A 26,558-nucleotide genomic window follows, 5' to 3' on the forward strand; every position below is an offset into this window, starting at 1 on the left:
GTTCTTCATTTTCATTAACTGACAATAAATACTGTTATTGAAAATAATAAGACATTTCTTCAGCCTGCTGTATCTGAGGATGTGTAGCCAAAGGGTTTTGAGCTGAGGAGCCCCTCCATCTCAGTGATAACAGTCCTCAATATGTCCTCTGTGACTGAGCCCCAAGTCTGACCCACAGGGCTGCTTCGAGGGAACATGTTTCTCCTTCATAACAGTTATCAAATTGAGGCATGTTTCTTGGGGTTGAAAGTAAACTAAATATGCTGAATAACAAGTTGGCCTTGAAGGTTAGACTGAGGGTAGTAAAGGATTTCTCAAGCTCTTTCTCTCCCCCGATACTGAAAACGCTCTAGGCCTTACCTTTACAAATCACCTCCGTTGTTCTTCATCATCTCTTTGACTCAACCACATGAAGACTTCAAAAAGTAAGTGGTGTGTTGAAACGTTCCTGTTTCTTGGGGTTACTGGATATGGCTTACTTGGAAATTTGGGTGTAAGGCCATAGTGGATACCTGCACGTACAGAAACTAATTTATTATTAGATAGACAACTTGCCAAATTACAAAAAACAAAACAAATAACAATTTAGGTCTTTCAGAATTATCCAGAATCATATGATCACAGTGTATGAACAATTCTAATAGTCATGAACATCAGTATGAATGTATGACGTATGAATATTAGAAAAGCTGGATGTGGGCTTTTTTCCTCCTTTCATGCCTAATAGTAAATACACATATACACATGTACTATAGCAGAGGAATGTAGGTTCAGGGCACGTTGTTGTGAGAATGATGCATGTGATGTATGTGAGGAAGTGTGTGTGTGTGTGTGTATGTTAGTTTGTGTTAGTTCTTGTAGGAGGTTAAACTGAGTGTCAGTAGTGCTGCTAAAAGGCCAGAATGTTAGTGAAATGTCCAGACCTAGAGACAAAATACTTCCATCACAGTCCCAGATTAACTTAAATATCACAACATTTATTCCCCTGACATTGTTCTTTGCATTGTGTCATTAATCATCTGTAATTTGTTTTTCTATAATGTCTAGTTGTCTGTGTGTGATCTGTAGGTTGTTTTGGGCATGGGTTTTGCCAAGCTCTTTTTGTCTCCTGATATTGACTGTCTCCTGTGTTACCAAACTTTGGATTATTTGTGTGACCACTGCCCCAACCTTGTTTTTGATATCACTGACCACTGTGGACTAAACCCTGACTCTCTCCTGCTCTTCTTGACGGTGGCGCACACACACACACACACACACACACACACGCACACAGGGCTGTAGTGGAGCTGCACCGAAACGCACGACACGGTTGAAAATGATTAACAAAAAAGACAACTTACAAAAAGGTAAAAATAAACAGATGCAAAACAGGAACCAAGACCAGTGACAGCCAAACAGAGTGTATCCAAACGCAAACAACAATAGACAAAGACAGGTTAAACACAAGGACTTAAAAACACAAGGGGAACCAATCAGGGGAAACATGATTGGTTAAACTTAACGGACTGAAACAATATTGATAAACAAGATGAACAGAATCAGGTGAGGGACGGAGACAGAGACACAAGAAACAGGAGCACAAGACATGTCAAAATAAAAGTCCAAAAACATGGTGCAGACGGTGACATGGTGGCACACATACATAATAAATAAATGAATGAATAAATGAATGAACGAATGAATGAATCAATCAATCAATAAACAAACAAACAAACAAACAAACAAACAAACCAGCCCACTACACTACACACTACAACCATACTACACACTGCCATCACTGCCAAAATGGTGGCCCAAGATGTAATTAACTTCCTCTTACTACATAACAAACAGACTCTTAACAGGACGACTAACAGAATAAACATTAGATGTGAATATTTCCAAAGTGAGGCATCTTTCAAAGTATAACATATGATACTAAACCAAATAAATTCACTAAATTCACCAAAACAGTGGGATGGGTGTTCTGACCAGCTCCATCATAAGAGTTGAACTTTTCACATAACTCAGTGAGTACTGATTTACAGTGTGACACTGCATCATGATTGTTGTGTGTTTTCCTTTGGTTTTCTTTGTATCCAGATGGTTTGTATTTCTTTGTGTGAAGATGGTTTCATTCTCATGCAAATATCCTTTTGTAATAATAATAATAATAATAATAATAATAATAATAATAATAAAGGTTTATTTAGAGGCCAGAATCACTATTTATAGTCCACAGCAAAGCCCACAGCAAAGTCAAATCAAAATTATATTATCCATTAGCCAGAGAAAATAGATAAGTCTTTAGTTTGGTTTTAAAGGTATGAGAAGACTTTGCCTCCCTTATTTCTGTAGGCAGGTCATTCTAGAAGAAGGGAGAGCGGTATGATAAGGCTCAGTAGCCAGCATACATCATATTTAACTCTTGGAACGACTAATAGTCTGTAATCTTGAGAGCACAGGATGTGGGGGGGGGTGCTAGCAAGAAGTTCTTTCTTTTTTTTCTTACTCTGTGTGTTACCTGCTGCTCCTTTTGTTGTCTTTGTATTGAGACAAACTAAAGTGGAGGTGGTCCCCCCCCCCCCCCCCCCCCCACCCATACAGATATCCTCTTTAAAACTCTCAGTCGAGACAGACTTTCACTTCCCATCTTTCTTGGGTCTGTTATGTGCTCCTGTATGCTGCTACGTGTCTGCTGTGTGCTGTTTTCTTGCACAGCCTCACGTGTTTCAGCGTTTGACCTGGCTTGCTAAAAGTTGATGGCCTGCATCCTACTGGGCATGGCGCTACTATTTTATCAGGCAACACAGATAAATGTTTGAGTCAGGTATGCCACATGTCACTAGAGCAGACCAGATCGCAGGTGATGTGAGAACCTGCTAAGGTAAAGCCCTCAGAGGCTGCTGAGTCCCACGAGTCAATGACTCCTCTTCTCCACCCTAAGGTTAAGTTTAACATGACTGGTTATACAGTTAGTAGAGAGACTTCATCAGAGACTACTTGCCTCTCTAATCCTCCTAGTCCCCTAGTGCCTGCGTCATAAGGAATGGACTTTCTAGAAAGAACGGCATTGTACATTGGTGGGTTGTGTTCCTGTTCGGCTTTGCGATTCTACAGATTATTAACGACTTTCACCTTCTCCGTTGTGCGTTCATGCAAAAAAAACACACATACAACGTCAAATACAGTTAATATCAATCTTTCTTCTGGTCTCCTGGTGAAGTCCTTGTCTGTGCCCTATAAGTTGCATCCTGGCCTTAAGTGGTGCTCTGGCTGACACTGCAGGTTGAGAGCGGTGATAAGCACGACCAGCGCCTCACAGTCCCACAACACTACAGCTCTCATATACATTTGGTGTTAATTAATTCCTTTGTGTTTTTTATTTGAATCTACTCATATTAAAGGGATGACTACAAAGGGTCTCATTTAATTAATATTAACTATTAATATTAATATTAATACCAAACATAGTTATATTTAATTAATAATATTGCTTGTAATCTGTTGGCTTAATTGTATTGGGTAGATATGGTGCATCTTTTCTTACAGTGTAATCTTTGATTGGTGTGTTTTGTTTCTGACTAGAGTTCAATGCTATTATTGTGCTATTTGTGTCCTTATCAGTCTCTTTAAGTCAGTGCTGTTTCTCTTGTTTAGCTGTGTAAACGTTTCATTTACTTTCACCAGGCTGTATGTCCTTGTAACACTCTGATACTGACTGAGACTAAGGCTTGCTCCTTAAAAAACTTGTGTTATGATTTAATAAGAAATGTGATAAAGCATTTCATTTAAGAACTTAGATCTAATTAATTTTAACAAGAATGTTCAACAGGTAATAAATGACTAAAACTTCTATTTACTGATAACAGCATTTTTAAAAGATTAAAATAAATACCAACAGATACGGTAATTTTTGTTGGCAAATAGTATACAAATGCTAATACTATGTAAATAGCAAACAAATGATAAGGCCATGTCTTATGTAAAGGAAAACCTTATCTACAGTGTTTTTTCATGTATAATTTTTTTTTAAAGAAAACTTCACAACATTTTTTGATATTTATGTGCTATTTGTAAGATGTATTCCTGTCTCTTATACAGACACTCAACAGTGAATGCTGAATCAACATAGAGGCAAACCTCTGCATACGCTGAGTATGAACCCCATTCAGAGACCTTCTAAAAGTTTATTTGAAATGATATTATGCTCACCGATCCTGTTTACGTATTTTGTCAACGTGAACAAGCATGTCATCACAGGTTTGTTTGTTTTTTTCCTCTCCCATAAGGCTTATCTGTATTTCAAACTGAAACATTATAACTAATATTTTAATGTAAAGATGAGCAAAGTTCACATTTTCTTTAATATTGATTGTGACCAAAGAGCTGTCCAGACTGCTGTAGTCTACTGGTGTCATGAAGGAGACCTGAAACTGAATATATTCACAAAACCAAATTACATGCAGACTTTTAGAAAAAAGGCTCTAATTACCTTTACTATGTGGCCACTGTAAGCTGGGTGTGTTTTGTGATTTATGTGAATTGTTGCTGTAACACTTCAATTTTCCCTTGGGGATCAACAAAGTTATCTATCTATCTATCTATCTATCTATCTATCTATCTATCTATCTATCTATCTATCTATCTATCTATCTATCTAAAAACTGAGTGAGACAAGGCACCGGCAGGTAACATGATCTAGGCTAAAAAAAGACTTCATAAGGGTCAAGTGAAAAACCGGCATGATCAGCAGAAACAGATGAAGGGTGATCAGATAGGTGATCAGAAGACTAGCAAGCACTGAATGGTTCAAGTGGAGGTGGGAGAAAATAAAGTTGTTACAACTCTGATTACTCATGTCACATGTGTATTCTACAACTGGGTATAAATGAGAACCATAAGCTGTTCAGTTCTCTCTCTCTCTCTCTCTCTCTCTCTCTCTCTCTCTCTGTAGGTATATGTTTCTCTCTCTTCATCTCTCTCTGTATGTGTGTGTCTGCATGCATTTATGTACATGTATGTGCATGTCCCTCTCTTTCTCATATTCCCCAATCTTTCTAGTCAGAGAGAGAGAAAGACAGAACTTGTAAACAAGTAACCATGACCAGTAACTACTGATCCCACTTCAGGTCCAGACTGACTGATATGCACTTACATATTGCATGTCTCCTCTAACAACGTCTTGCGTGTCACATGTACAACTGTCAGACCAGATCTCAGGCCTTTATTGCAGTCCATTTCTCAGTTTCACCCTTCACATTCATTTTAGTGAGCTGCCCATCTAGTCTGGTGAGTTGGAGACTTGTGTTTGAAGTTTTGACATAAGGGCTACTTGTAAAAGATTTCTTTAAACCTCATATTTGTCTTTAAAGACATGAGGAAACAGAAGATCACTTTGTAATTGACTACAAGATGCTTACATGGCAATACAAAATGAATGTACTTGCTGTAACAGAAAACCCATGGAAATTTGAGGGAAATCACCAATGTAACTAGTTACTATCTTTAACAAGGTTCCTCAGATCCAGTCATAGAGGTCTGGCATCCTAGTGATTTTTTTTCCTTCACCTTCTGACAAGAACCTCATACAACACTGACCCCTTGTGGTGAATGTATGTGTGTTCAACACCCTAAAGCCATTGGTTATTTCTCTGGGTTGCCACATCTTCCATCTGTGTTGCCACAGGAGCGATGTACTTATGGTGACAGTAGATGAGTAAAACCCCGTGATTCAGTCAGTGGATCTGAGAAAGGTGCGATATGTAGAGTCATTATTACAATACTGAAAGCTAATCATTTGGTAACAAAACTGTGCAATGTTACCCAAATAACATCTGTAACATGACATAAAAAATCATAATGTTATGTTTGTCTCAGATTTTTGATTCTGATTTGTATACTTTTACTGCAATCACTACATTCATTCATGCATTCAATCTTTTTTTTTTTTTGTCCAGCAAAAGGGATATTGGTGTACTACAGGAGATGACAAGTTTCAATGCTAGAGTCAGTATAATTTAAAAGATGTGATACTATATCTGATGCTGAGACAATTTGGATTGTAGCGTTAATGTCATACATGATTGAGCCTGAGAACTCAAGCTCAATACTGACTAAAATGTTTGGCTTTCTGAAGCCAGCTATTGTGAGGCGTGCAGTGGCACTGGAACGCAAGACACGGTGATGGTGGACTTTACTTACTAAATGTAATAAACAGGTGCAAACAGGAACAATAACTGGATATAAATGGTGCAGCCACACCAGAGCTGCCTCTCTATGCCATACTGATGTAGGCTCACACCAATCCTCTCCTCCTAAACATTAAACAGTTATTCTCTGACATGACTGCAACATAATACATTAACAACAACGCATTTCACCATCATTTCCTTACCAAATTGCTTTGACATTTAAAAATTAGTAGCCCTCTATTCATTATGTAATTCAGTCATGTAATTTTACGCCCAGGGTGCAATACAAGCTAGAACTGACACTGCACTTCAGTTTCTACAGGGCAGCTCAAAATATTGTCCTCCTGATCTGCACTTCTCCTCCTGATAATTCCCATTTGGAGCCACGATTGCAGTGTTTCTAAACCGTTCATCATTTTAGCTACCTCCGCTTACTATCTTGCCATCACAGTTTAGTTTGTAATAGTTAATAAGCTTATAACTTGTAAACAGGGAGATTTCCAAACAGAAATATTACAGGAGAGGCAAAACTTATTTTAAATCCCATTTTAGTGATCTCATGGTTAAGGTATTTTTATTCTTAGTAGTACTTTGATAGTATAATTCATTCATTTCCAAAGCTGCATATCCTAATTAGGGTCACGGAGTACTGGAGCCTATCCCAGCGCTCACTGGGTGATAGGCTGGGAAACACCCTGGACAGGTCACCAGTCCATCACAGGGCATGATAGTATAATATGTTTTTAAGTTAATTTTAAAAATATTTCACAGATTCCTCTGCATACAACTAGAGAGAGCAGCATGTACTTTGGGCTTATATAGAAATTGTCCATGTACACATGGTACACAGACCCCAAATACCTTCTGTCAATCAGTGACATGACAGAGACAGTATGCATCTTTTATACCAATGCAACCCCTAGTGGTGACAGAGTGTCATGTCCACACATGCAACATTTTCAGCCGTAGAGGGCGTTATGGAACTGTCATGAGAGGTATGAGATGAAAACAGGAGATGGGTAAATCCTCACAGCGAGATCAGTAAGTCTGACATGGCTATAATACACAGTACAACACCAGGTAATCACTCTTATTGCACTGAGGGCAGGTGATCAGGTTACCAAATAACAAATATTTAATATTTCATTCACTGATAATTGGGGGCCAAGCAGTGAAGCTGCATAGGCCCTCATTGTGTTTCTACCTTTTCTTCATCATCTTCTTCCTCTGGCAAGGGTGTCTGTGACGGCTGTGTGTGATGGCTGCATATAAAGGCCACTACATCAGTTTAGTTTCCACCTCATTTATCACATACACATAAAATCTGCAATATATAACAACACCAACTACCATTTGTCTTCCACAACCTTTTATTTACTTTCAGTTTTTGAGTAAAGTGCACAAACTTAGTTGCTGAGGGATTCTGTAATTCACCTTCATCCATTGTTACCTGCCTGAGTCATCTTTCCAGGTTGGTCCATCAAGAAAAGGGGTGCATGTGGAAACACAGGCTATTTATTGAGTTCCAAGAGGCAAGGTGGAGGGAAATACCATCTTTAATAACCTGAGGGGACCAAACATCACCCTGTGTTTCCTAATTGTTCTTAATGTGTTTTGCTTTGTTTTCTTTAATAAGATTATTTGTTAAATAACATTATGTAAATTTCAGATGATACATTTGTTTGACTATAACCTTATATATTTATATATTAGTCATGCTCTATTGTTTGTCACCCTCTCTGTCTGTTTGATTCTGGCCACCATGTGGGTGGGAGCTCCCTGTTTTTTTTGTCCCTGTCTCTTGCCCCTGTTTTTTGCCCCTGTCCATTGTCCAGGTGTATCAGAGCACTGGTTATTTATTTTTTCCTAAAAGGCTAAACTGGTTTCTGCTGGTTTTAGACCTCTATCAACGGAGGCCAGAGCAGACTTTGTTTAGTTGTATAGAATTATTTTGTTTTTCACTTTGTTTTGTTTCACTTTCGGTTTCCAAAGTTTAATGGATTTTCTTCTTTTTTTTCACAATGAACTGAGGTTTCCTCCAATAAACTGCAAAATTCTGCGCTGCCACTCCTGTCTCTGTGCCCTTCTCCTGGCCCGCCCTTTACAGTGTCTATGGCAGCCCCTAAAACCGTATGGTGAAAGTTGTGAAATTTGGTACACTGATTGGGGATAGTCCTCTGATTCTCCTCATCAAGTTACATGTCTGCACCTCCATCGCTCTAGCGCCACCAATGGGTCACAGTTGAAGTACATTTATACACTTTTGAATTGTATGTCCTATTTTCAAAAATGAGGTACGGTTGGATTTCTTGGGTCAAGGCGAGTTCAATGCATGCATGATGTCATGATCTGCCATACTGAATGTTCCACCACTTTGGATTTTGCACTAATCTTCAGACGAACTTTGTCCGATCTTCACCAAATTTGGTTCAGACCAAGCCTCACAAAAGCTATCCAATGGATTTTTGATGTTCAAAAGCGTTCATATGTCACAGCCAATCGAAATCAGCCGCAAGGTCGCCAAAATGGAAGTGAGCTCTTATTTCAGCAATTCTTTTATGTATTAACATCAAAACTGGTGGACTCACTCAAGCTCCAAAGGGAGTACAAAAAAAATGCCCCATTTTACCACTCGGGGGCACTATAATAAAAAAAAAACCAACAACATGTTTTTGTCCATTACTCCTCATATCCTTGGTTCATGCCTATTTTGTTTCTGAGGTCTGGACAAGTTGCTAGTTCCTGTTCAGCAATCGCATTCAATGACGAAGTTGACAAACAGGAAGTAAGGCCATTTCTTAGAGCTGTATAGTACACAGTTGTGAAATTTGGCACAAAGAATCGTTCAGCTCATTAATGTGGGTCAACTAGTGGGTCAAAGTTGGAGGTAAATTCACACATGACTCTTTAAAACCATGAGAGGGAAATTCAAAATGAGGTAATGCTGGATTCTTTGGGTCAAAATTCATCCCAATCAGAGACATCAATTTCCACCATTCTGGATTTTCCGCCATTTTGGATTTTATAAAACTTTGTCCAATCTTCAGACTGAGCCTCAAAAAAGTTATCAAATGGCATTCGACCATAACAGCCAATCGAAATCAGCAGCAAAGCCACCAAACAGGAAGTGAGCCCACATCTCAGCAACACTTTGATATATGACACCAAACATGATTTGGAATCAGAACCCTGCCTGAAGAGAGTACACTAAATTCTATGAGATCAAGTGGAGTAAAGCAGCCAAATAGGTCTCAAAGCTCTGCAGATAACTCAGTAGATAGAGAATCATAGTGAGTTACACTAGTCCATCTGACTGAATCTGAAAGTGAATCTAATTTTTTTTCTTATACATGTATATAGCCTATAGTAAAAAGTACAACATAATGATTTTATTATCACAGATTCAAGGCACGATGATAATGAACAGTTGCTTTGACATATAAAAACACATTGTTTCTAAAGTCTTGGTGGACTGGGTGTGTCTGTGTTCAGTATGGTTCCAGGAAGTGGGATCAAATAGCTGATTTAGTTGATAAAATGATTTGCCTATCAGGAGGCTGAATTTACATTTGAACAGAGTCCTGCCATAAAGTCATAACTGAAGATGTACAGAAAAGAGAACAGAGGATTTGTTGACAAAAAAAAAAAGATGGAACAGGATTCAAACCTGTCAGTGGTCTTGTCATAAGAAGGATCATGGGTTCAGACTAAGGATGATACTGTTATTGTGTTATGCCTGAAGAAGGCACGTAACCACAACAAACTGAAGGAACTTTTTACATCTGTCAAAAGGGCACACATAAGAATCAAAGTAGTTGCAAAGGGGAATAGTCTATTACAAGAGAAACATTTCAGTTTATACATAGGAACCTCCTATATTTTCTTTTTTGGTACGATGAAATGAAAAACAACCTATCATACAATAAAAACAAAGAGTAGATTAGAAACTTTTTTCAAGTCAAGTTTTTGATTTGTCACATGCCAAGGTACAGTGTACAGTAACAGAGAAATGAAGGTTGGCAGCAGGGCACACTGCGCAATATACAATAAAAAAGTATAATATAAGAGATAACATACTACAAGAAAAAACTTAAACTTACTAAAAGAAAAGAAAAGAGAACAGCAGAAAAGAAAAGAAAAGAAAAGAAAAGAGATACATCAACAGTTAGGTTATAATACCACCCCGAGGGATAAATGACTGAGATACCAACTTAGAGGAAAAGTCATATTTCGGCAGCTTCAGGTCAGTTCGATCAGGTCACAGATGCTGATTTGAGATTAAAAAGAAAAGAAAAGAAAAGAAAAGAAAAAGGATGATGATGCCTCTGTGAAAATGTGTTAATACACAACTGATGTGAACAACAGGATAATCTGTCATGCAATGTTTTTTCTCTGCTTTATGCAGTTCTGGGGCTGAGGACAAAACTGGCTGAGAAAAACAGCTCTGTTGTCTGGGTTACAAGTACTTCCTGTTTTGTAAATATTCTCTGATCCTGAGTCTAAGAGCAGCTTTCAGTAGCGTTTGTGTTATATTCATCATTATAAAACTGAAAACTGACCCATGAATGGAGGGATCAGAAAACTGACCCATGAATGGAAGGATCCTGCCGCACAAACATCATGTGACTCTCAGTGCCATTTCACTGCTGTAGACTAGATAACAGTCAAACAATATGAGTGATATGGAAACAACCAGAAGGAGAAGGCAGTGGAGATGACAGTAGAGATTTAAAAAAGAGAATAAGATTAGAAAAATTAAAAGCAACAGAAACCAAAATATTCTCTTGATTCATTTTGGTTTCACTTTCGGTTTTAAGTGCAGCGTGTGCTCAGATTTCACAGTATTTGTTCTGTGTTAGTTTCCTTCTCTTCCTTTTTTTATCTGCACTGTGAGCTATAAACAGACAATATCCATCTCATTTCCGCTAAGTTAAGGTCTATTAGATGTAAGGCACACTGTCCTTGTAACTGTGAGCCTTTGAATAACTTCAAGATCAGTGACTGAATTATTTTGAGATGTATAATATGCCTGGATTTGACATTATATGAATGGGCTTGTAGAGGGTGGAGTTTTCAGCTACTGTACTGACTTAATGTACAAGAATCAAACATATATCAATACATTTTAAATTATTTATCTTTGTAGAAACTGACAGATAGCATGTTTTTGCCATGTTGTAATGCATCACAGTGTCAATAAGGCAATAATAAACTAATAATAATGATCTATTCACACAACTGGGAAACAGAAAGAGAAAAAGAAATATAATAGTGGCCAGAGAGCAGTTTGAGATTAGAGTCCACTATATGAGTTCATTAGGAGTGTGAACAGGAGCTCTGACATTGTTCATCTCAGTCATCATCAGTATCAAAATTCAGTGTTGCTGTGATGGGGGAACTGCACAGGTGGACAGCAGTCGGCATACAGTACTGTCTGAACCACTCTGTGTGGCAGATTAACTGTTAATATTTAAAGGAGGAAAAACATCCTGCTTCCTGAATCTTCCTTCAGGGGGGACACGGATAAAATGCCTTTTAATTATACTACTAAGTTCATGAAACATTTTAGGGAATTATGCCAATAGAGGAAAAAGCATTCTTATTGTAAATGCTGTCACAGAGTAACAGAGTAATATTAACTAGCTCATATTAGAGCTGAGTTATATTAATGCCAAGCTATGAGGCGGCTCGAAGAGACTTCCCCAAAAGGCAGGGCCAAATTCAGTAAAAGGGGAGCTCTCTGAGATCATCAGGGAACATTAACTACAGAGAAACAAAAGGAACAAACGCTGACTAACCACACCTGAACTTAGCTCATAAAACCTAACACAACCAAATCAAACTGAGAAGATAAACTGGGGGTGAGTTGATTCTATTTGTATGTGTGTGTGCGTGTGCGTGTGTGTGTGTGTGTGTGTGTGTGTATGTTTTATTTGTAGAACATAGAACATCACATTTTTGGAAGTGTGGAATGAGTGATCGAGTGGTCAGTAATCAAAGTGTTCATTTGAACCTGGTGTCATGCATTCTCTCTAACTGAAGAATTAGGCAGTTCAGTTCAGTTAGCCAGTTCAACTTTGCACAAGGGCGGCACGGTGGCGCAATGGGTAGCGCTGTCGCTTCACAGCAAGAAGGTCTTGGGTACACTGGTTTGATTCCCGGCCAAACTCCTTTCTGTGTGGAGTTTGCATGTTCTCCCTGTGTCTGTCTGGGTTTCCTCCAACAGTTCAAAGATGTGTTGGAGCTTAGGTGAATTGGAGACACTAAATTGCCCTGTGATGGACTGGCAATCTGTCCAGGGTGTTTCCTTGCCTTTTGCCCTATGAGCTCCAGCACCCCCCTAATTAGGATAAGTAGTTTAGATAATGAATGAGTTTGCACAATAAACTGACTGTATAAACATTGAAGAGACAGTTTTGAGCATCTAGTTATTCTAGATACTTAGTATTATCTCATGACCATAAGCTGTTTTGCTTACTAGTTCCAAATGAAAGGAATGTTATGATTATTTGGCTCTCAGCAGACATAAGGTAAGGACTCAGGTTGTCTGTGTTGAGGGAAGTGAAGGTCCATCTTCAACAATAACTGTCAAAAACTATCTCCTGTGGACAGTTACAGTATTCTCATAATATCCCTTCAAATTGCTTCAAACCTTGAAAATGGAAACTGTGGAAACCTGGGGCTTACTAAAAGGTTAGGATCAAAGGAATATCCTCAGCATCCATGCACTGGGAGGACATATGATCAAGAAGCAGGCTATAAAGGGTTAATTGTGAGGCATGGTATAAATTTGGAATAACGGTGGGGTGGGAGGAGAAAAGATTTGAGTAACTGACAAATCCTTCACTAGCCCAACACACAGCCCCTGTGTCCAATGCCATGTCATATATTATATCTGAAACTCTAGCAGACACAATCAAAATAGCATGTGACCAAAAGAAATTGACACTTGTTGCTACATATAGTCCTGTTCTCATCTATGTCCACTGTGTAAAATGTATATTAATTTGATTCACTAAGTAACCTTTTATAAAAGAGCGATTATGGATTAAGTGTAGATTTATCACATATGAACATATCGAAAACTAGGTTTTTGAAAGTGAACCCTGTAACTTTCTACACTGAAATGTAATTATTAATAACTTTCCAGTGTTAAGGATTTATTGATGAAGGTTGACTGACCTGAGGTCAGGTGGACAGAGAAGTCAGTTGACTTTAGCATACAGTAAAGAGCTTCTGGTGATTTGATGTCAGGACCAGAAACTCCACTCATACCACAGTAGTAGAGGGCATGTCTAACATGTTGAAATTGAAGAATGATTACAACTGCTGTAAGCCTGGGAGGACAAGCGGTCTTGCAGCCGAGGTTTTTGTGGCCGCCATGATAGAAACTATCGAATTGCTCCAGCAACAAGAATCATTTCTGCTGAGAGGTCTGAAGAAATGGGCATCTGTAAATAAAAGGCCAGATAGACAGATGTAGCAGTGACCAGGAGAGTTAGAGGTACCTAAACCAAGGGCTCAGATGGTGATATTTTATGGAATATTCTGTCCATGAATTCATAATGTAACTTAAGATATGACAGATAAAATGTTATAAATTCTCATCGGTATGCTGAGATAGACAAACATGCATTAGCTGGCTGCATGTGTGTATTGATGTGATGTTGAGGGTGGGGTTGTGGGAAGGAGTGTCAGAGAAAGTATATTACATTGTGAACTGAGCCACAGAAAAGTGAATCATGGGAGGTGAGTGTCCAGAGCCTTGTATGAAAAGACATGTGGTTGATCATCAACTGGTGACTGGAGAATCTCTTGTTCCTTCTGTCCTTTCAGTATTGCTATTTAAATAATGGATATTCTTTAATAGTCTGAGTGAATCATGCCAGTGAGTGAATAAGGTGACACTGTCACATTCTTGCTGACCTAAAATGATTCCTTTAATTAATATTCTACTCTGGAACATCTCAATCTGCACCACTTAATATGTGTGTGTCTGTGTGTGTGTGTGTGTGTGTCCATCTGTCTCATTTTCTTGCAAGAAAAAAGTGAAACTCCAAAAATGGACACGTTGGGAGCCATGTCTAGTGCTATGAGTGTTAGCCGGGTAGTCAGCGAGATCTCCGGACGCAGTTGCACCATAAAACTTGAAAATCACAGTGAGGTCTACTCACTTGTCAAACCCAGGTAAGACCACAATGAGGTTTAGATCCACAGTATTAAATTAGGACTAAGTCAGGCCTAGGACTAGTTTAAAGGCACTTTTAATTGATGATTAGGTAAGTGATCAGTGTAACATGAATATAATATTTTCACTCATTTCTACGTGTGTATTTACACCAGCTAATTTAATGTTAAAAGGTGATGATAGCAGACACATATTTCATGAAAACTGAATGGCATTTACTTATTTAGAACCTGGATGAACAGTGGCTACAACAGCCACCCTCCCTCACCCACTGTGGACGTCAAGGCAACGGAGGTGTGTGCCTTCTCCAAGACAGCAGTCGGTGCCAGAGGGGCTGTAGGTGTTCTGACTTACGATCTATTGCAGAGAAAAAAATGCACTGATAAGATGATGGCCATCATGTTCTCTGTGCCTTTTGACTACAGCCTCTATGAGAACTGGCTGGCAGTGGGTGTTTTTGAACACACTCGACCGTGTGATGACGCACTGTTCAATCTCATGTACTATGATTCTGACCCCGCATTCATTCGTGCCAAAGCCAAACACCCTAGTATAGTGTACACATGGGAATCAATGGAAATCAGGGCTGTCATGAGCAATGCAGTCACAGCTATTACTGAGGTGGAGATCCATGACAAGAGCTAAATCAGCGATACAACGGTTTAAAAAGAAATTGTGTGTAATCCCAGATTATGTTATATAATATCATCATTATTACAAAGGAAAAGGTATTGATAATTGCAAATGTATTTTTCATTCGATCAATGCTGTAATGCTGATTTCTGAAATACTTACCTGATTAAAGTTAAAGATGTGATTGGCACTTGTTCTTTTCCGGTCATTATGAAAACTTGTGAACATATGATTAGTCCAACTTAGACTGACCGTAGTTAGTATGGGAGGATCCATATCAGAGAACTTATTATTTACTTTCAATGACTATAATTACATGCGTGTGTTTTGTTTTAAGTGGTCAGACTAAAACAACACACTTCTACTGACAAACATTGTTTCATAAACCAAAGCTTAATCCAACATTATTATGCAAACACAGACTTGGGCATATTGTTTTTAAGTCTAAGTCAGATTAGTCCTGCTCTGTCCTCTCTCTACTGCACTGTGCTTTGTGTTTTAATTTATGTAGAATTCAGAACGGTTTAGGAAACCAAGTCTCCTCACAATACTGGAATATCTGATACAGTTGTTGAAATGGGGGCATTTTGTATCTCTGTGGCCATAGTGAAAGATATGGTTCTATATAACCACTCTCAGTCAGAGCTGGCCTGAGGCATACGTGAACCAAGCGGCTGCTCCGCTGAACCCATGATCCTTCTTATGACAAGACCACTGACAGGTTTGAATCCTGTTCCTTCTATTTTATTGTCAACAAATCCTCTGTTCTCTTTACTGTACATCTTCAGTTATGACTTTATGGCAGGACTCTGTTCAAATGTAAATTCAGCCACCTGACAGGCAAATCATTTTATTAGATCATAGGTCAACTTTAGACAAATCAACTATTTGATCACAGTTCCTGGAACCATACTGAACACAGGCACACCCAGTCCACCTGTCAGGACGGAGTGGTTGTGAACCCAAGACACATTGATGGTGGTAACAAAAAGGAGGACTTTACTTACGGAAAAAAAGCAGATAAATAAACAGGTGCAAACAGGAACAAAGACCAGTAACAAAAAGGAGCAGCCTAAAAGAGTGTATCCAAACACAAACAACGATAGACAAAGGACAAGTCAAAAACAAGGGCTAAAATACAAGAGGAGAACCAAACAGGGGAAACATGATTGGCGCAACAGAGGGATGACCGGTGGTGCTGTCAGTGCAAAAGGGTCCCCTCTGCGGCCGAGCAGGTGGGGGGTTGGTTGGAAGAGACACTGGAGCGGACTCTCCAAACAGGCACAGGGAACGGGAACAGAGCAGACTCTCCAAATAGGCTCGGAACAGGCAAGACGTCAGCTAGGGAGCTGAGCTGCGTCAGGGAAGTGGCCTCGGGAACAGGTCTGTTTTACAAGAATCACTGTGACAGTTATGTAGCCATATTTATGTGAGTTAATCAATGCAGTCATTCACAATGATAAAATTACTTGTTTTAAAATATATATTCAAGTTCTTTTTTTATTCAAAAGGATGAGATCTATGAACATAATGGTTTGGAATGATGGGGGAACATTTGTGGGAGCAGACCAACCTGACTCTCTCGTCCTCTAGTCAGAAACAAAACTCACCAACAAAGAATACACTGCAAGAAAAGATGCACCATATCTGCTCAACAAGATTAAGGCAACAGATTACAAGCAATATTATTAATTAAATATAATTATGTTTGGTATTTAGTTAATACTAATTAAATGAGGCCCTTTCTAGTGACCCATTTAACATGAATAGATTCCAGTAGAAAACAAAAAGGAATTAACACTTAATTAAAAAATCTTGAGCTAATTTGAAAAACAGAAACTTTTAAGTTTGCATATAGTACTAACGAAAATTAATTTAATTCTACAGAATGTAATTGAGTGATAATCATCCACATTATATCACCATATTGATTTGAAACCTAAATAATCTTGTTTCTTACCGATAAGAACTCACAAGCTACTAATGAACTCTTCACTTCATTTTATACATCTTATGGAGATCAGTTACAGCATGCAACGATCTCATTATGTCAGGCCCAACAATTAACTAGTACCTAAGCAATCATTTAAAGGAGAAACATGTGGTTTCAACAAAGTTTCACACAGGCCTGTCTTGTCACAGCTGAGATCACTGATCAAGTCTCTGACCAGCAAAACCTTATGGGAAAGCGATCTAAAATCAGTGAAACTTGACTTCAGGGTTATCGGGCTTACAACGATCGTAATAGAGGAGGGAGTCAGTTGAACTGAAACTAGATTGTTGTGAGATATGGTCTCTCTGACTCTAGACCGAAGAGACCTGCATGGGTGTGAAAGTATGCTAATGGGAAAATCCAAACTGCTGCTGTCATACAGATAACCAGAGTCCATGTTATGTTGTGTAACTGAGGCACAATGAGGACTAGGAGGCCTAGAGAGGGAAGTCTCTCCACTAACTGAATAACTAGTCACATTAAATTTAGCCCTAAGGTGGAGGAGAGGAGTCATTGACTCATAGGACTCCTGCAGCCTCAGAGGGCTTTACCTCAGTAGGTTCTCTAATCACCTGCGACCTGGCCTGCTATCGTGACATGTGTCATACCTGACTCAAATATTTATCTATGTTGCCTGATAAAATTGCCATGTCATGTCCAGTAGGGAGCAGGCCATCCGGTTTTAGCAGCCAAACCCTGAAATACATGAGGCTTTACAAAAAACAGCACACATCAGACTTGTAACAGCACGCAGGAGCACATAACACACCCTACAAAAATAGGAAGAGAAAGGACTTTGTTATTATTATTATTGTTTTAATTATTATTATCATTATTATCATTATTATTATTATTATTATTATTATTATTATTATTGTTGTTGTTGTTGTTGTTGTTGCAAAAGGATATTTGCATAAGAATGAAACCATCTGCACACAAAGAAATACAAACCGTCTGGATACAAAGAAAACCAAAGGGAAACACACAACAAACATGATGCAGTGTCACATTGTAAATCAGTATTCACTGAGTTATGTGAAAAGTTCAACTCTTGGAAACAGAAATAATCACATCCAGGGAAGAGCATGCCTTTTCATATTGTTTATTCTGTTGTTAGTTCTGCTGTTAGAAGTCTGTTTGTTATGTAGTAAGAGAAAGTTAGTTACATCTCAGGCCACCACTGTGGCGGTGATGGCAGTGTGTGATATGATATTTAATTTATTTATTTACTTATTTATTCTTTTATTTATTATGTGTGTACTGCCATCATGAAGAGCAGGAGAGAGTGGAGGCAGGGTTTGGTACACAGTGGTCAGTGATATCAGAGACAAGGTTGGGCACACAAATAATCCAAAGTTTGGTACACAGTATATGGAACAACAAAGGCTTGGCAAAACTCATAATGCTCAAAACAAATTAATTCTTGTATGTGCAGGAATCTCTTATGGCCTTACACCCAAGTTTCCAAGTAAGCCTTAACTATTAACCCCAAGAAACATGCCTAAATTTGATCATTGTTATGAAGGAGAAACATGTTCCCTCTAAGCAGCCCTGTGGGTCAGACTTGGGGCTCAGTCACAGAGGACATGCTGAGGACTGTTATCACTGAGATGGAGAGACTCCTCAGCTCAAAGCCCTTTGGCTACACATCCTCAGATACAGCAGGCTGAAGAAATGTAATTCTTACTATATTCAATAATAGTATTTATTGTCAGTTAATGAAAATGAAGAACCAAACGCCATAACCTGAAAGAGTAAGCGATAATAAAGTCCACATTTAAATGTTACAATGTTGTATGATCCCACCAACCATTCCCCATGAAAATATTTTAATAATAACGTTCTTCTTATCTTCGGATGCCTGTCAGCTCACAATGGACCAGAACACAGCGCACAGAAACTGTTCTCTTTCTGAGGAGAACAGGGAGGTGAAAGAGACCTGTAACAGTTTAGATCTGTATTCCTCAGTTGCGTTAGCTTGTGAAAGATGTTGGTTAAAATAAAGAGATATTACTGTCGCATGCAGGGCCGGCCCAAGCCTTTATGGGGCCCTATGCAGAATTTGATGTGAGGGCCCCTTGGTGCCACCAATACTATTGACTCCTGTCAATGCTTGATCTTTTACACAACTGCTGTAAATCTAACACACCCATTATCAATTTTATTAGTGGTAGCTGTGTTGCTTACATTACACCAATGTCAGCCTGGCATGCTGTCAACCCTCGATGATTTTTAATTTAAAAGGTAACAAATTCACAAGAGTGGTCTGGTGTTAATTTGCACTTTAATATTCAAAGTGATGCAGTATTAAGCTGTACTTTATCGCATGTCATTTTTTGCCAGTGGAATATTATCCAACTTTTTCCTGAGGAAACTTCGTCTGTGACGTGACGTCATCGTTTTTGGCCTGTCGGGATACTCTACTTTCTACACAATAATATGAATAAAGAGATGATGAATATGATAAACTGCAAGTCACTTTTTTTTTAAGTTTTAACATTCTCTAACAGGCATTACTTACATCGTTTGATCCAGAGTTCGCTGTCTTTGCGGTGTTGAAGGTTCGCATTCCTTCCATAGCTGAGGATGCACTTGAACTTTCACAAATAATACAGAGATTATCTGCGCAGTAGGTTAAACTAGATTTAGGCATTACTAACAATATTCTAGACCTTAATTTACTAAGGGCTATTTTTTGAATTTAGAAATAAACTTCCACTTTTCAGAAGGTTTTGAATTTGTTGCCGAGTGATGAGAGGCTACACGACTTTTATCTTGCATATCTGGCAGTCTGATTTCTTTTATTATCATCAGTAATCTTAAATGCTCCCAAACCAGGGATTTTTTGGACATTTTTGTCCAGGACTGAGAATCACGAATGAAGATTATTCCTTGCTTGTGCGCGAATTAGTGCCCTGGTGGAGAGCAACACGAGGCTCCCGTTACTGTAATTCAAAGTGTGTAAATGTGTTTATTGGAGAAAAACTTTTTATGTTAAAAGAAAAAGTAGGCTGCTTTAACATCTAAAGTTCTCGTATTACACTAGCAACAAGCTTAAAACTGCCACTGAACACCCATCTTGATAATCGAATTCTTAATTTCGCACTCGAATGCCAATTAAATGAGCGAAGCTTAGAACTTATCAGTACAGCCCTGGTACTAAGTGGCGTACTGAACGTGGTGTACTGAACAGTAACAAAATAAAGTAGCAGACAATGCCTTTACTGTAAACAAGTTAACCACTTTTGATTGCTTTTGGATTAAAAAATTTGCAATGTACAAAATTTCAGAACATACAGTATTAGGGCCAGACTGAGGGGGAAAAATCTGAGATTTCGAGAATAAGTCATAATATTACAAAAATAAGGCCGTAATTTCATGGCCAAAATCCATAATTATATAAGAATAAAATCATAAAATTTCGAGGAAAAAACATGATTTTTAGGAAAATGTATGACCACCAACAAAACAAGCCACAGGACAGTCAATGGCAGCCTGAGTTTGCTTCTGGAAAATGCTATTTGTCTCAGCAAGTGTCTGTGTCAGTCACCAGGCAACTTTAATCATCTTATCTTTAAACATTTGATAAATGCGGTTTGGCTTGTTGAGCAAACACAGGTTTACAGTTTCACTCCTTATTTTAATGCAGGCGTCAGGCTTCTCCTCTGATGTATCCTCTCTAAAGTAACACATGGCCTAAAATTACGACTTTATTCTCTTAGTATTGTGTCTTTTTTCTCGAAAGATCACCGCTTTATTCTTGCAATATTATGACTTTATTCTGATTCTCGAAATGTCAGAATTTTTTTTCCCTCAGTGTGGCTCTCAAGAAAAACAGTCAACTGGAATTCAAATCAAGTAACTTAGATAAACAGAAGGATGTCTTTTTTGTGACATTGCTTTTTTGCTGTGTTTCCCATGCAAAGGAGAGAACTGTAACCTAACATTAGTCTGATTGACTGCGCTTGCTTCAAAATGCAGTTAACATCTGTTACAGTGCGCATACGTGTGACACTAACTCTGACAGAGGCAGTGGGAATTGATTAAACCAGAAGTATTAGCTGGTCAACTCGTTAACATATTGCGTTTTGTATAATTACCATTGATATAATGTATCAGAAAAAAACAAACAAACAAACAAATTCAAGCTCTTTTGTGGGACATTTAAAGTGCTTTTGGGGCCCTCTGATGGCCACGAGGGCCCTAAGCAGCCGCTTAGTTCGCATATGCATCGGGCCGGCTTTGACTGAGAGTGGTTATATAGAACCATAGCTTTCACTATGGACACAGAGATACAAAATGCCCCCATTTCAACGATTGTTTCAGATATTCCAGTATTTTTGAGGAGACTTGGTCTCCTAAACTATTTTGAATTCTACACAAGTTCAGGACTCACAGTAGTATAACTAAAACTTGAGAATAATATGCCCAAGTCTGGGATTGCTCAATAATATTGGATTTACTTTTAGTTTATGAAGCAGTGTTTGTCAGTTGAAGTGTGTTGCTTTAGTATGACAAAAAGCATGCTTGTTATTGTAGTCATTGAGAGTAAATTATGAGTTGTCCCATATGGGTCTGTAAATCCATGATCCGTACCCGGAAGCATGATCTGTTCTGCACATGCGCATAATGACGTAATCAGAAACACAACTTATAGATTGCACGATTTGTACCACACATGTGTGAATATTTTACGGCGGTGAACCTGAACACTTGACGGACAGCAGAAGCGATCCGTTCTGCATATGCACATAATTACTTAATTGGAAAACAAATTTATTCTTGCACGATTTGTACTATGCATGTGTGAACACTTTAATTGGAAACACCGGGTAGTTCCCAGTGACGGTCTGTTTAGAGATATTTAATGCTTGTTGTAGCACAGATATAGAAATGTCTTTATATGAATGTGTTGTAGAGTGAGCAAGTGACAGTCATCATTTTGTATGCTGTGGATTAGCATTTTTCCAAGTTCTGGTTTGTTCGAAAAATCCCTATGAGCAATGGGATTTTGGAAAATCAACAAAATAACACCCGTGGTCGTTAAATGACTGCTTGACCCGCATTCGATTCTGTTCAATAAAATGTATGTGTCTCTTCTCTGTATACACTTTAGACCCATTATATCTCTAAAATATGTCTGTTGCTATCCCTCTGCTAACAGCAAAAAATAACAGCACTGCAGATGAAGACACTCAGCTAATGTGTCACCAGTTTCTCAAGGCAAGCAGAAGCTAAACATAACTACTGTTCGGGGATGTCACAGCCTGCACCTCATTTTGGACTTTTAGTTTGACATGTCTTTGTGCGCCTGTTCTCTGTCTGTCTCCGCCCCTCACCTGTTCCTGTTTGTCTAATTATTAACCTTGTTAGTTTTACCCAATCCTGTTTTGCCCTGTTTAGTTTCCCTCTGTATTTAAGTCCTAGTGTTTGCCTTGTCCATTGTCTATTGTTGTTTGTGTATTTAGCACACTGTCATGCTCCACCTTTTTGTTATTGGGTTTTTGTTCCTGTTCTGCACGTGTATTTGGATCTTCAGTTCAAGTAAAGTCCTCAGTTTTGTCACCTTCAACCATTGTGTCTTGCACTTGGGTCCTGCACCACACCACCAGCGTGACAGGGGATCACAAGTGTTCTCACAACAGCCAGGCAGTTAACTTCATAAGACACCTGGATTACCTGAGGATTACCTGTAGCTGCAAAGAATAAATCAGATGTTTTTCATACATTATCAAAGATAATTGTGATCATACACCAACACTGTGCTTAAACGATATACATTTATTTTCACACAAAGTTATTGTTTATTAGATGAGATTACATTAGCCTCATATTAATTATGCAGAGGACCAGTACACCGGCACACTTAACCAGCGTTGATTGTGTACAGTACTTCTGTGTGGAATGTTAGTGACCGGTCTCAGGCCAGGGTAGTGGAACACATGTTTGGTTTCTTATAATTTTCTGTTTCTTTTCTCCATTAAAGATATACATGTAGAAACCTACTTATGTGAGGTTCGTGTACTGCTGTTTTTTGTTTCATACAGAATAAATTCTTCCCCTCGGTTGGTTAGACAGTGGTTGTCTTCATCTTACTCCACATCATACACAGCACAATGCAGAGTCAAAAAAAAAAAAAAAAAGAGAAAAAAAACCCCACACACACACACATACACACACACACACACACACATATATATATAAAAAAAAGTGTCAGAGCAGACCGGTTACACATGGTCAGTGTTAATGAGACTGGCCACGTGTTCACAAGTTTTCATAATGACCAAAAAAGAACAAGTGCCAATCACACGTTAACTTTAATCAGGTAAGTATTTCAGAAATCAGCATTACAGAATTGATAGAATGAAAAATACATTTGTAATTATCAATACCTTTTCCTCTGTAAAAATCCTGCTGTCATGTCATATAATCTGAGATTACACCCAATTTCCTACTAAGCCATCTTATCATTGACTTGATTGTCATAGATCTCCACCTCAACAATAGCTGACCTTGCACTGCTCATGGTGGCCCTGATTTCCACTGAGTCCCATGTGTACTTTATACTACTTTCTGCAGCCTTGACACGTATGAATGTGGGTTCCTCCTTATCGTACATGAGATTGTAGAGTTTCTTGTCACATGGTAGACTATGGTCAAAAATGCCCACTGCCAGCAGGTTCTTAAAGATGTTGTAGTCAAAAGGCACAGAGAACATGATGGCCATCATCTTCTTCTCAGCGACTTTTTTCTCCTGTTCCAGGTCGTAAGTCAACACTCCCACGGCCCCACAGGGTGCACCTGTATTCTTGGAGAAGGCGCACACAGCCGTTGTGTTGACGTTCACAGTGGGTGGGGGAGGTTTGGTGTTGTGGCCGCTGCTCATCCAGGTTCTAAATAAATATCATTCAGTTAAATGAAATATGTGTCTGGCATCATCACCTTTTAACATTAAATTAACTGGTGTAAATACACATGTAGAAATGAAAGTGATCACTTCTATAACTAAAGGAGTTAAATCACTAAAAGAGCTTTGAGAGTCCCAGGCCTGACTTAGTCCCAACTAAACAGTATAGATCTAAACCTCAGCATGGTCTTACCTGGGGTTGACAAGTGAGTAGACTCTGCTGTTATTCGTAATACTTATTGTGCAGATGCGACTGGAGAGAGAGAGATTGCTGACAGCCTGGCTAACACTCACAACAGTAGACGCAACTCTCAACGCCTCCATTTTCCAGTATGTACTTTTGTCTAAAAATGAGAAACACACACACACACACACACACACATTACCTGGTGCAGATTGAGATGTTCCAGTGTAGAATATTAAAGGAATCATTTTAGGTCAGCAAGAAATTGTCAGTGTCACCTTATTCACTCACTTAAATGGTTCAAGATTTTATTAAGCCCCAGGCTTCCACGGTTTCCATTTTCAAGGTATACAATTTACAATTTACAATTTGGCATTTGGCAGACGCTTTTAGCCAAAGTGACTTACAATCAGTGCATCGGTCGGATTCCTAATACCTCATAAGCAGACATCGCTAAAAAGACTGAGCGTCAATTTACTCCTTCGTATTGCGCCCCTGGAATTCTTAGACAAACATAGAAACAAGACAAGGTTTTTTTTTTTTTTTTTTAATTAATGTTTAATGAGGTTAGGCATTGGGGGATAGGTGGGTTCTGAAGAGGTGGGTTTTCAGTTTCTTGCGGAAGATGGTAAGGGATATCGCAGTCCTAACTGTATGAGGGAGGTCGTTCCACCACTGTGGAGAAGAGGCGTGGTCAGGAGGAGCGGCTGCCAGGGTCCCAAAGTGAGGGGACCGTCAGTTGACCAGAGGTGGTAGAGCGGAGGGTCCTAGTAAGGGTGTACGGAGTTATCAGGGACTGAAGATATGATGGGGCGGAGCCTCTTGTGGTCTGGTAGGCCAGTACCAGTGTCTTGAATTGGACACGGGCAGCTACCGGAAGCCAGTGGAGTGCAGCAGGCAGTGAAGTGACGTGAGAGTGCTTAGGGAGATTGAATACCAGATGTGCAGCGGTGTTCTACATGAGCTGGAGCGGCCTGATGGCGCAGGTCGGTAAGCAAGCCAGTAGAACATTGCAGTAGTCCAGGCGGGAGATGACAAGCGCTTGGACCAGGAGCAGTGGTATAAAGCAAGTTTCGGGGGTATCATCAGAAAACTGTAACTGTCCATAAGAGACCAGTGTATTGTTGAAGAGGGACCTTCACTTCCCCCAACATCCCTCATTTGGTAGACAACCTGAGTCCTTCTCTTATGTCTGCTTAGAGCCAAATAACCTAAAGTTTCTCTCATTTGAAAGTAGAGGGCAAAACAACCTTGCCCAGCTTATATTCATCAAATAAGCTTCCTGCCCTGATACTAAGTCTCTAGAATAATTAGATGCTGGAGACTATCTCTTCAATATTCACAGAGTCAGTTTATTTTGCAAAGTTGAACTGGTCTAATTCTTCAGTTGGAAGGAGTGCATGACAGCAGGTTCAGATGAACACTTTGATTACTGACCACCTGATCACCTAGAGTGTCACATTTTTGGAAGCATGGAATATACAATGGAATATACAAATACAAAAACACACGAAACACACACACACACACACACACACACACACACACACACACACACAGATATATATAGAATCAACTCACCCCCAGTTTATCTTCTCAGTTTGATTTGGTTTGTTAGGTTTTATCAGCTAAGTTCAGGTGTGGTTAGTCAGCGTTTGTTCTTTTTTTCTCTGTAACTAATGTCCGTTGATGATCTCAGAGAGCTCCCTTTTCTTGAGTTTGACTCCTCCTTTGGGGGCAGTCCCTTGTAGCTACGTCATAGCTTGTCTTTAATATAACTCACTCTTATTATTGTTATTCTTGCCTTATTGACACAAGGAGGCATGACAACATGGCAAAAACATGCCATCTGTCAGTTTCTACAAAGATAAGGAATTTAAAAAGTATTGGAAAATGAATTTATTCCTGCACGATTTGTACTATGCATGTGTGAACACTTTAACTGGAAACACCTGGTAGTTCCCAGTGAGAGTCTGTTTAAAGATATTTAATGCTTGTTGCAGCACAGATATAGAAACGTCTCTATATGAATGTGTTGTAGAGAGAGCAAGTGATAGTCGTCATTTTGTATGCTGTGGATTAGGTTATAGCTTATAAGCTTATAATGCCTTTACTGTAAACAAGTTAACCACTTTTAATTGCTTTTGGTTGAAAATTTTAATTGCTGTGATTATTGTGCAATCACAGACTTGGGCATATTTTTCTCATGTGTGAGTTATATTACTGTGAGTCCTGCTCTGTCCCCTCCCTACTGCACTGTGCTGTGTGTTTTAACTGTAGAATTCAGAATGGTTTAGGAAAACAAGTCTCCTCACAAATACTGGTATATCTGAAACAACTGTTGAAATGGGGGCATTTTGTATCTCTGGGGCCATAGTGAAAGCTATGGTTCTACATAACTGCACTGTAATGGACGTTAAGTGCAATTTGAAGCAAGGACAGTCAGTCAGACTAATGTTAGGTTACAGTTCTCTCTT

The 26,558-nt window shown here is 38.9% G+C and overlaps 1 protein-coding gene across 1 annotated transcript; it reads left to right on the forward strand.

Moving 5' to 3' along the window:
* The first annotated feature begins 14,238 nt into the window (after positions 1-14,238).
* Positions 14,239-15,009, forward strand: LOC115806327 (DELTA-thalatoxin-Avl1a-like). Its single transcript, XM_030766996.1, has 2 exons — positions 14,239-14,363; positions 14,592-15,009. The coding sequence occupies exons 1-2, from the start codon at positions 14,239-14,241 to the stop codon at positions 15,007-15,009; spliced, it is 543 nt and encodes a 180-aa protein (XP_030622856.1).
* The last annotated feature ends 11,549 nt before the right edge of the window (positions 15,010-26,558 follow it).

This window comes from Chanos chanos, chromosome 3 (genome assembly GCF_902362185.1).
Source record: "Chanos chanos chromosome 3, fChaCha1.1, whole genome shotgun sequence".
Taxonomy (NCBI): Eukaryota; Metazoa; Chordata; class Actinopteri; order Gonorynchiformes; family Chanidae; genus Chanos; species Chanos chanos.